General features: G+C 47.3%; 1 protein-coding gene and 1 long non-coding RNA gene across 2 annotated transcripts in view; one reads left to right on the forward strand and one right to left on the reverse strand.

The window, feature by feature from the left end:
* Nucleotides 1–11555, forward strand: part of zeb2b (zinc finger E-box binding homeobox 2b) — an 80697-nt gene that overhangs the window by 52003 nt on the left and 17139 nt on the right. Inside the window, exon 3 of the mRNA XM_034864986.1 lies at nucleotides 5991–6242. Within this exon, the coding sequence (XP_034720877.1) occupies nucleotides 5991–6242 (252 nt within the window). The remainder of the gene's footprint in view (nucleotides 1–5990; nucleotides 6243–11555) is intronic.
* LOC117939549 overlaps nucleotides 4181–11555 on the reverse strand; it is an 8060-nt gene continuing 685 nt past the window's right edge. Inside the window, exons 2-3 of the long non-coding RNA XR_004655599.1 lie at nucleotides 6834–6838; nucleotides 4181–4192 (exon numbers count right to left, since the gene is read on the reverse strand). This is a non-coding gene — a long non-coding RNA (uncharacterized LOC117939549). The remainder of the gene's footprint in view (nucleotides 4193–6833; nucleotides 6839–11555) is intronic.

Here is an 11555-nt window from a genome sequence, read left to right on the forward strand (position 1 = left end):
CCCCCCCCCCCACCCCAGCCTGTTGCTCGGGCCTCCTCGGCAAATAGATGGGACTTTAATTGAATTAGAGTCAGAGCGGCTGCGAGGGGTCTCCTCCGCGGACAACAAAATAACCCCGGCGGTGGTTCCACGGATGCGTGGTGGGAAGTGTCGCCGTCAACACACCGAATCAAAGCCACGTCCAATGAAAGGGGAAATCATCAAGGTGTGTCATGGGCCACCTATGGAAAAAAATAAAGGTCTAAACTGGTTGTTTAACCCGTCGAATCATCTAGAAGGACTGTAGATCTGCAGCTTCGGACTACTTTTGTTTTCAATTTGGATTTCACACTCATGACATGAGAATAAAATCCTATTTAGCTAAAAAAAAAACAGTTCTTTTCATTCAAAACATCCCTTAAAACACCTAAAAGTGTAAAAAAAAGTTTTGTCCTCGACAACTCATATAAGGCAAACACACTCCCCCTATATAGACATATGTATGCACACACACGCTGCCCAGACGGACACACACACACTCTCTCCCAGGTTGCGTTTACACTTCACTGAGTTTTCACCATTCATCGTCTCTCCCAAGTCGCCCCCTCCCCTCCTCGCCCCTCCCCTGGCCCTCACCCCTCACTCTCTCTCTCTGTCTCCTTTCAGGGCTTTTGTTTGCCCTCTGCCACCGTCCTTTCACCGACTTGGCCCCGATTTGCCCCTTGTGCTCGATCGCACCATTATGCTGAGACAAGATAGCACAGAATATCCAAACATGTCTGCTTTTCTTTTGTCTGGCGTGACTCGGGTTGGAGTTGACGCCTAGACGCCACTATGTTCCCTGTCCCACCTAAAGAAAACACTTAATTTCACCTAGAAGACGTATAATCTTCCAAGGTTCGATCCACATATATTATTTATTTAGTTATTGTAGGTGAACTGCAAGCCTTTCAAATGAAGTTGTGATTTCACCTGAATTCTCTTCTGAGTGTCTCTTAAAAAAACTAAATGGATCAGTTTGGGGGTGTCAGTCCACGGGGGAGGCAGATGGAGGGAAGGAGGGGCGAGGTTTCCATCACACCGGAGTCAGACTCACCCGGCCGAGGGTTTAAACTGTTGGAGACAGGAACAAAGGCAGACGAAAGGTCATCATAAGAATCCGCTACCGGCCGTAGCCACGAGGCAGCGACCTCGCTTTCACCTTAATGCCTTCCCTCAGACACACACACACACACACACACACTGACTATCAGAGCACTTCTGCTTCCCCTCGCAGCCATCCAGGTGATCCGCTTGGCTCACATTCATGAGACAGGGAGCGAGCGTGAGCAGTTATGGTCCAATAGGGAGAATGTCCCGGCTCATTATCGGCGTGGGAGGCCGAGCGTGTCACCTGGAGCTAAGCCCCGACACTCGGCTAAGAAGAGTCAGCCAGGGTTAGCGCGAGAGAGCACAAAACGTGGGTGTTAGTCATTCTCCCTGCGGCGGTCACCTCCAACGTTGGCCCGCCGGAACCGAAAGAGCTCTCTCTCTCTCTCTGTCTTACTCTCTCTCTCTCCCTCCCCGGCTCTCGAGCAGGAGAGGCCTTTGAGTGCAGCCTCCTCCGGGCACTGGACGACTACTTGGGGATCGTTAAATAGATGTGATTATACATGTTAGCGTTGTCAAATGGTTTTCCTGGGCAGAGAGCATGCGGAACACCTCCGAACTTGGCTTTCACGGCTGTGGGAGATAGGGTTTGGGGGGGGGGGGGGGGGGGGGGGGGGGGGGGGGGGGGGGGTTTCAACTTTTGCACAAAGTTGAAATTTATAGCGCCAAACACTTCATTTTCTGCAGTCTGGGGAATTTTCATGCAACAATTTTGTGCTTTTTTACTGCATTACTTTATGGTGCAAATGCCTCTATTTATGTATAGGATACTATAATAGCTTTTTGGGGTGGGTTGATGTAGCCCCCCATCCTCCCTGTATATTAATTAATACTATCTGAACGCTTCATTTCCCCACAGTGCGTGACTATGTATCTGGATGATAAAACCCCTTCGAAACTTTGGGATAATTTCATTTGAAGCTTTAGAAAACTAGTTATTTACTGGACATTCCACAAGTTTGTCCCATTTGCCCCTAGAGGACCTAAACACTTCCTCTTTCCCGTGTCACTCATTGCCATCTTGAAAGAAATTCCATGCATACATACTGTCGTATTCCCGCGAGTGACTTTGGGGGTCTTTGAATGCAGCATGTGCTCAGACAACTGTTGTCAAAAGCACACACGGAGCGAGTTAGCAGAGTCCATTATGACGCCCGACATTCAAGGCCTTTTCTTTTCTTTTTTCTTTTATCACCGCAGCCATTCGTTCCTCGACGCGTTGTAAATACAAGCATTTTTGATGTTGGAGTTTGATTTTACGGCGCTAAATTAATTCCGCCGGCTTCTCAGTAGCTGCAGAACACAACCGGCTGAAGAATGGCATGCTCTTCTTTATCTATCTTCATCAAAAAAATGATGAAACTCCAATAAGACTTCTCTCTCTGCTGTCACTGCTGAGCCATCCTAATCAATATACAATATTCCTCTCCTCTCTATACTTTTTTTTTTGGTGAGTGACAGAATAATGCCGGGCCTGTGAAAAGGGTTATGTCAGATAGTTTAAAACCCGATGTTTAACAAGAATTGCTCTTGTTACGTGTGTCATTTTAATTATCTGCAAACACTCAAGTCAAAGAAGCGCCCTTTTTTTTATTTTATAGGAGAGATTTTTTTTTAAAAGAAGAGAGAAAAAATCAATATCAAACAGGTAGCATGAGTTAGTAGAAGCGTCAGGCGTGATTGGCTTTGTTCGTGGATGACACTTAAGGTAAGAAAAGGAGAGAAGAGGCTTTTGAGGAGTAAACATTATCTTTTCTTTGTCTTTCTCTCTTCTCAGCAACACAAAAGGCTGATTAGGAGTGAGGTTCGGGGCGGGGGGGGGGGCGAAATAACTGCCTGCGAAATATTAGTAGGTTAGAATTACTTTGTTGCGTGACACAATACCAATAGATGCTTGGCGCTCGGAGAGGGAGAGGCTCTTGTCAGCGCTGGCACCTAAACAATGGCGGCTTTCTTTGACGTAAATACTGCGGGTTTGACTTTGACGAGCGCCCCCACTGTCATTTCGCCTTCTCGGAGGTACTATACGTCGAATGGCGAGGAGACAGCTGACGATTGCGTCTACTGTAGCTTTTTCAGAAACTGTTCTACGCCCCCCCAACACTGTTCAGAAACTTAAGAATAAGATGTCACTGGTGACAAAATGGTTGACAAAGAACAGAAATGAAAGCTCCACTTTTGCTTCTCCAGGATTGACTTTACCTCTAAATTCTCTATGGTGCCCCTGGAAAGTTTGCCGCATTCCCTCAATCCCTATGTGGGAGTATTGGAAGTCAGACCGGTGCGCGTTGCCGCGGTGGATGTGTTGCTAAACAAAAAAAAGAAGCTCCCTCGCTCCTTTTATTGGGGAAGAATGGGCCCTTTAAAACCTGTCCAGCCTTAGATAATTTCATTCAGCCAGCCCCTGCTCCGCCGTCATTGAATCTGCATCCCGAGATCAGGTTCACAGCGACGGGTTGATAGCTTCCCAAGCCTCTTGGCCTTTTGTTCTACCAGCCCGGCGCTGGCGGCCGCCCCTCCCCTCCTCCTCTGCATGCATGTTGGGGTGGGGGGGACACAGAGCTGATGGGACGTTGCTGAGAAAAAGTTGAAAACCTCAGGGGTCAAAGGACCACAAATTCAAATTTAAAAAATAAGATCCTTTAGTTGTTTTGAAGGGCAGTCGAGTTGAGAGAAGTTTCAACATATCGTTAAGTTAAACAGGTGAAGGCTTTCCTCTCTTTTAAAAAAAAAACATACATATAACTTTTCATGCACAATATGAGTTGTACCAAGGTAGATGTGGACCACCCAGGAATTCTCTCCGCTCCTGGGTTTTTCAGCCCGGGTTGCCTTTTTTGTCATCTCCAAGGAGCATTACTGAGTCTGAACTTGCCTAAACCCTTGTGATCACACCTCTTGAAAAAGGTTTTGTTTCTTCTGTCGATTGGTATTCGAGGCAGGTCACCGCACTCCCACCCTCCTCCTCCTCCTCCTCCTCCTCCTCCTCCTCCTCCTCCTCCTCCTCCTCCTCCTCCTCCTCCTCCTCCCCCACCACCAGCCTGCCTGCCTGCCTGCCACCCTCCTCGCCCCTCCCCCCCCCCCATTCCTCCCCTCCCACGTTTGAAAGCCCTGTTTTCATTTTAATTTGCACCTGTTGTGCAGTTGTTCGCTGAAGGCGAGTGCAGACCGGTCAATCGCACGGAGACGTGTTAGGAGGAGATGTGGGGAGGCTTATCTTTTGATATGTATAATGTCCTCAGAAAATGTCATGCATGGACTTCATCTGGTCGCTCTTGATTCGATTCTGGGAAAGCTTCAAGGGGCAGGGACACTTTTCAGACCTCAGTAGGGTGAAATATGGCACATGAGATGTTGTAATTAAGCTTAGTCGATGACACAATGCGAGGCGTTCTGCCCTCTCTAAACTATTTATATAACATTCTCCAAGCCATTACATTTAAATGTGTTCAATTTCCACCAAAGACACATGAGCCAGCGTCAGCTTTTTTTAATTGCTCAGGAACATAAATTCTCAACTAAAGCACAATAATAATACATTTAAAATAAAAAAAGCCTCCACCTCGAAAGTCTGGGCCCTCCCATGATTGGCTCTCACCGCAGAACATTCTTGCTCGAGCTGCCAGTGAGGTGTGTCCCCATGCGATGCCATGTTCCTGGCTCAGCCTAGCGCTCCATCTGCACTCCTCCAAGAAGTCTTCTGACGTCCATTTTCTGCCACGATTGACGCCTCAACCTGCCGATGCTGGCGACTAATTTGCACGCGAGCCACCTTTTGATTAAGTTCACAGCCCTTATTTACAGGCCGTCTATTTTAAGCAAAGCAGGCGTATACGTCTGGGTCCTGAGTGTTGTGGAAGATGCTGCTCTGGAGTTTAGAGGGTGTGTGTGTGTGTGGTACGTATGTCAGCCTACCTTATTTTAAATGTGTGCACCCGATAGGCCCCTGAAGGTCCTGTCGGATCTATATTTTAACATGTTAGGAAACCTCTGTGTTCATGTTCGTGGTTCCCTGGCAATTCAAATGTGAAGGAGACATCCAAAGGGGTACATGTGATGCATAATCTATATTACTATAGGTTAAGCCTTTTTGTATGCACAGCAGCGACATTTCTAATATCGCATGTGCTATGTGAAGCATCTCAATCGTGACGGGTATGCTGCGGGGCATAGCCGGTCCTGAAAGGTGCAGCTCGTTGGCATCCGAGGCATGCGAGCGGGACTGGAAATTAGTGGCTATTTTGGCCCCCGCATCTCCTCGACAGCTGTCTGCCCACCGCTGCGGTTCAGTCACAGATTCCAGCCGCGGACGCTGTAATTGGGGTGTAACCCACAAAAGATTCCAAAAAAAAAAAGAAAGAAAAGATGAGCCTACGCCTTGGACCGAGCAGTGATGTGGGGTGACTTTTTTTTTAATCTGGGAATAAACCCCTCAATTTCCAAAAACAAGTTGAAATCCCTTCTTCGGATTCCTCTGTCATTTCTGTTTTGAGTTGGATCACTCGGCTGACACTCGTATGCGAGTTCCAAAGTAGTTCACGCCTGCATTCCTTGATCAATCACGTTGCAAGCTGCCAGCAGGGACTGGCTTGAACAACACATGGGAAAATTGTGAAACTAGAATAAGACGTGCTTAAGAGGATCCAAGGGTATAACACTTTCTTTTAAACAATGGTTGATCATAAGGACTAGTGCTGCTCTTTTCTAACATTTACAAAGCGCTGGAAGAAGTATTCAGGTCCTTTACTTAGGCAAAAGTACAAATATCACAAGTAGATGTACTTAGTTACATTTTAACACCACGTTATCTCTCTGCGGTCCTTTCCTGTGCTGACCCCTTTCTTTTTGTCTCTCTGTTACAGCTCTGAACTACGAGAATGTGGTGGAGACGGGCTCGGAGACGGAGGAGGAGGACAGGCTGCCGGTGTCCGAGGAGGACCCCCTGCTCAACGGCACGGGCAGCCCGGCCAGCCTCACCAACCCGGAGGCCTCGCCGCGGGCCGAGAGCCGCGGCCCGCTGACCAAGGACGAGGAGGACGACGAGATGCGGGACAGCGGCGTGGAGCACATCTGGCCCGACAACGACATGCTGAGCGCCTCGGTCGACGGTACAGGTGAGTCGGCCTAACCCGGACCCCCCAGCACAATATGGACGTCTCACAGTCATTACAGTTAGGATTTAACTTTCAAAATAAGAGGAGAATAAGCACGGCAAATAGCATTATGGGAGGATGGGCCAAAATTGGGTGGCATTGCCCTAAAGGGGGGAATTTTTTATTTTTTTTCTTATGCACACAAGAAACTTTGTCATGCTCACACAAAACCAATCATAAGCCAGCCAAATGTTGCCTATGAAGTACTATCAGGACATTACATAGAGTTTTTACATTCACAACATGATTTGGTCAACGGTGACCTTAGCATCTTTAAGTTGACACCATCAGGAACATTTCAGTGATGAATGCCTGAATGAAGAAGTTGTGAAAGGGAATGTTTTCGCTCATACTGTAAAATCTTTTTTAAATGATGCACTATAAAAAAAAAAAAACCTTCTCTCATTTGTTCTGTGGGCTCTACCAGATGTGTGGGGTTTTCAGGTGAGCTGTCAATCCCCGAAGCTGCCGCTAAGCTGACTCTCCGATATGTTACCGCAAATGTGTGCACCTCCTGCCACTCGTGGTACGGTCTTATGCCGTAAACCCCACCCCATCTGGTGCCCGGGTAGACTTAAACAAAACCCCTCGAAGCGCTCCGCAAACACGACTTGAGCCGGGTCTGACGGCGAAGCCCCGGTGATGCTCCCTCGGCTGACAGACATGATAAACAGTGTCTCTGCGGGAGCGACAGAGACCATTTGGATCGCGCTTAGAGAAAAGTCCCGCTCTGAGCCAAACAACGAGAACTATTTACTGTATGGTATAACCTCACCCCCCCCTCTCCCCCCCCAACAAAAAAAAAAAACGCATGCGAGCTGCAAAAAATGGAACGCAGTGGGAGTCGAGAATGTAGTTGATGTGAGTGATTGTTTGGAGATGTGAGACTCAAACTGTATCAGTGTTCATGGTAGTTCAACAACCTCCGATAGCAACTCTTGCCGTGCTACGGTTACTCCCTAACCGGCTGCTTACTCCCAGCAAGGTGATACCTTCCCTAAAAGTTGAGTGACTTATTGTCTTTTTGTTGAGTAACTCAGATTGAAGGGGGAGGGAGGGGGGGGGGGGGGGGGGGGGGGGGGGGGGGGGGGGGGGGGGGGGGGGGGTGCAGTCACGGATGCTTGAAAGATAAATACTTTTAATTAGGGGGCAGGGTGTGATCATTAAAGGAAGCCAGACTGCTGCGAAAAGTCATTAACAATCTTAAATGAAATTTTTATTTTTATGATAGCCATTTACATGTATAATAAGAGTCAATGATTCTTGGAAGCATGCGACAGGAACAGAGTATGGCGAGAAGTCATGTAAGACAGCCAATTTAAATGAGCTGGGCTCGGCTATTCATTTCTGCTAATGAACTAGCTGTGCACGCCGCCGAAAAACCGGGGAACATTCAGCAGTCTTAAATTTTAATACGGGGAGGGGGGGGGTTGCACATTTATTAGGGATGGGAAAAAACTTAGTGGTTATCAACATTTGCTTCTCCTAAATAACCGTTCGTATTGGCTCCTTAAGGCGGGGAGTAAGAGAAGACGCTTTGGTAAATAAATCAAGATAAAGGATAAACAAGCTGTCGTTGCATACGGTAATTGTTTATTTGATAAAGACCCGCGGTGCCATAATGTCTGTAATTCAACTATGTTGCAATTCCCAGATAATATGCTTCTTGTGTGATAAAGTGGCTGACATATTTCGGAGAGCAAGTCAAGTTCATTAGAGCGTTTGGGAGTCTCTTTCCCAATCTTGCGGGTGCTGTGTTTCCCAGCCTGTTATTTTTTTCTTATTTTTTTTTTTTTCTTCCTCGGTGCCTAAGTGTCTACGGTGATACCTCAGCACATAACTTAGGCCTGAGATAAGTTACCCCCCCCCCCCGCGCTTCCTACTCTGACTGATTTGGTCGTCACTCCCCTATCAAGAGTTTGTACACAGGTCTTGGAAGTGTAGATGTTTTGGGAAAGTAAAACACAGTAGGAACACAAAGACACTCTAAAGACTTTTTAAAAGTGTCTTTAGCCACACAGCCCGAGCCAGAGCTGCTCCGTGTAAGAATAGAAAAAGCGAGAACAGAAAGTGTATCGCCGAGCCTCTTTCTGATTCCAGGGCACAATCAGAGTCTTGTGTCTGGCGTTGTCCTTGACATTCCTCCATCCCACGGCGAGGCTGGACGCGATGTGCTGGAAAGCATGACATCATTATCACTGACAGACATTTTCAAATAAATCACCTGCATTTCCCCCCTTGCCCTTTTTAAAACTCCTCTCCAGGGCGTCGGAAGGATTTCTGACTTAACATTGCAGCAATCACAAGCTGTAGAAATCCCCCCCCCCCCCCCCCCCCCCCCCCCCCCTCATGTTCGCTGCCGTATCAAAGCGCTCAAGAAGACAGGCACATTCATTTTTATGACTTCTTTTTTTTCTTCAAAATGTGGCCGTCTGTTAGTTGTTCTTGTTTTCTTCGCACGTTTATCCAATTTTGGAGTTATTAGTTTGCCATTTTAACACCTAGTGCATCCAGGAGTGTTTCAGATGCTAAAAAATCTGTATTCTTGGAACATTGACACAAAATGCCTGCTATTGACAACTGTACTGTAAAAATACTGCATATAATAGAGATTCTGAAGCTTTGTGTGTGTACCAGACACATTCAGGAGAAATGAAGCCAAATGCACAAAAGGCAGAAACTTTGAAGCGACTGCGGTGACCGGCCATAAAAATAGGAATGTTTTCAACATAAACAGTATCAGAGCTGCTATGAAAATAGGTGGAATTACGGTCTGGCCAAGGTATTCGGGACTCCTCCTGAGTCAAACCTCAACATCGCTCTGCAAGGAGGTGTGTACCTTACTGCCTCACGTCCTCTGTGATTTACTACTGACAAAACACACTTTTCCAGCATTTAGTGGACAGAATTCATCCAAAATGCTTTCCACGACCAGAAATAGGCTCATATTTGTGGCACAAATGACTCCAGAAGAAATCAAATCCCTCTTCTTTCCTTCGTATTTTTTATGTTGTGAAAACTCAACGAGGCAAAGTTATGAAATTCAGTCTTATTAAATGTGTGTGTGTGTGTGTGTGTGTGTGTGTGTGTGTGTGTGTGTGTGTGTGTGTGTGTGTGTGTGTGTGAAAAAAGAGCCTTTGCAGCAACATTAATGCCTTTTTCTTACTATAGTAGGACCCAGGCAACCACACTTTGTCCCATTTGAATGGACCTTATACGTGTGTGTGTGTGTGTGTGTGTGTGTGTGTGTCAGAGGCCTCAGCAGTGAGGTGTACGTGGTATAAGCCTACCTCCTACTGGAGGCAGCCGTCCCTCCCTTCGGACCACAGATAAGCAGAGTTACCCAAGGTAAATAGGGGAGAGTGGAGGGCCAGTAAACCCCAGCGGTCATCCCCTTGCGTCAGGCCAAAAATATGCAGCCAAATGTGATTACCCAAAGCAAACACGGTGCCTACGAGGACACGGAACTGCGAGGGAGTTTTGACTGTGTTCAGTGTGGATTTCTAAACGCTATCTTATACTAGAGGGTTTCTTCTTCCTCTTAATCTGTTTGGTTTTGTCATTTCTTAATTTATGTGTTTTAAAAGCCATTCATTTTCTCTTCCTGCAACTGTGGTTTGGATGCTGTTTGGCAGCTGTGCAATCAAATGTACATGGGGGGCGGGGGGGGGGGGGGGGGGGGGGGGGGGGGGGGGGGGGGGGGGGGATCCTAGCGAGGGGAAAGTTAAACTAGGACTTGCCCCATCCAGAAGAGTCTGTCATTATTCCGTGAAGCCATTGACAGGGGTAGTTATCATTTCACCGCCGACGCCAAATCTTTAATTTGGAGAAAACCCTGGGATCGCGAGCCCAGGAAAAAAGCATTCCGCAACTATGACACCCATTGTCTTCAACTCTAAATAAAAAAGATGTTTAGCTTCTGGCTTTTGTGTAGCAGGATAACATTATTATAAACAATACACCCACCACCTTTTCCTGTAATATCTCAGCCCAGGTTTCTGTAATGTAGGCGCTCTTCTTTTGTTTAATAGCTCAGGGAAACTCGGATACATCAGATCCTGCTGTGCACTGTGGAGAAAGCTTGTGTGGGGGGGGGGGGATCTTTACAATGCAACACTTGTGACATCCTTGCAGGAGCAGCAAAGCAAGACCAGATGTACGAGGCTCACAATGCAGGTTTCTTTTCTTCTTTTTAAAACACAAAGCCCCCATGTTCTCGGAAGCACCTTGATTTCATTTTTGTACCCACGAGGCAGTGAGGGAGGGACCGGGGACTTCTTAAGCTGATTGTCCAGTCGGTGTCCTCCCGTCGACCGTGGACGGATGGATTTTTCAGACGAGGGGGGTTTGTTTACGAGCGTGTCAATCCGCTGTTTATTTACAGCCACCTTTACCTGTGCCAGGACTACATCCGTCGGGTACCATTATCCTGATTGGCAGTAAGAAACCTGGTCTGTTTACCCCCATGCTCCTGGAGAGGTTTAGTTCCTCAAACATCTCTCAGAGCCAGCTTTTCTCTTTGGAGGCAGAAATCACCTGATTGGTTGGTGTCAATCTCAAGTCTGACAGATTGATTAGATGATTTAAAAGATTAGTGGCAGCCTAGAGTTTTTGGTTTTCTTTGAGATTATATTTTGGCCTCGGATAGGACAGGAAACTGGGTAGAAAGAGGGGGAAGACATGCGGCAAAGGGCCACAGGTCAGATTCCAACACTGGGTTGATGCTGTCAGGACTGAGCCTTGGTACGGGGGCGCACGCGCTACCAGCTGAGCTACCAGGGGCGCCCCATCCCTATATGTTTTAACACGCTGTCCATTTCACTGGAGCGTCAGTCTGACATACTTTTACCAGAGAATGTGACTTCTTTGTCTCCACCCACATGTGGTCTACCCCAACCGATGAGGTTGCTTCCCCAACCAATGAGGCTGCTGCGGCCTCCAGAGCAGCTCCGCCCCCTGAGGAATGTTTGTGCAACTTGTGGTTGAGGCTTGTGTTCCTTTTTTAGTTGGTAGCAAGGCACTAACTCTCTGCGCGGGGATTGTGGCACATCAAAAAAACCAATGTGTGCGCTTCGGAGAAGAAAAAAAAAAAAAAGCCTCCACCAAATGACATGTGATAAAACAAGCGTGATCCTGCATGCAGAGGATTGCAGCGGCGTCACAGCCAGGGAGTAATAAGCTCAGCCTGCGTGTTGGCTGGAGCTCTGTGATTGCTCAGGTGGATGTGCCGTGGTGTATTTAATCGCTGTGTTTGGCGATTGAAGCTTTCTTCGC

Source organism: Etheostoma cragini, chromosome 24 (genome assembly GCF_013103735.1).
Source record: "Etheostoma cragini isolate CJK2018 chromosome 24, CSU_Ecrag_1.0, whole genome shotgun sequence".
Lineage (NCBI taxonomy): Eukaryota > Metazoa > Chordata > Actinopteri > Perciformes > Percidae > Etheostoma > Etheostoma cragini.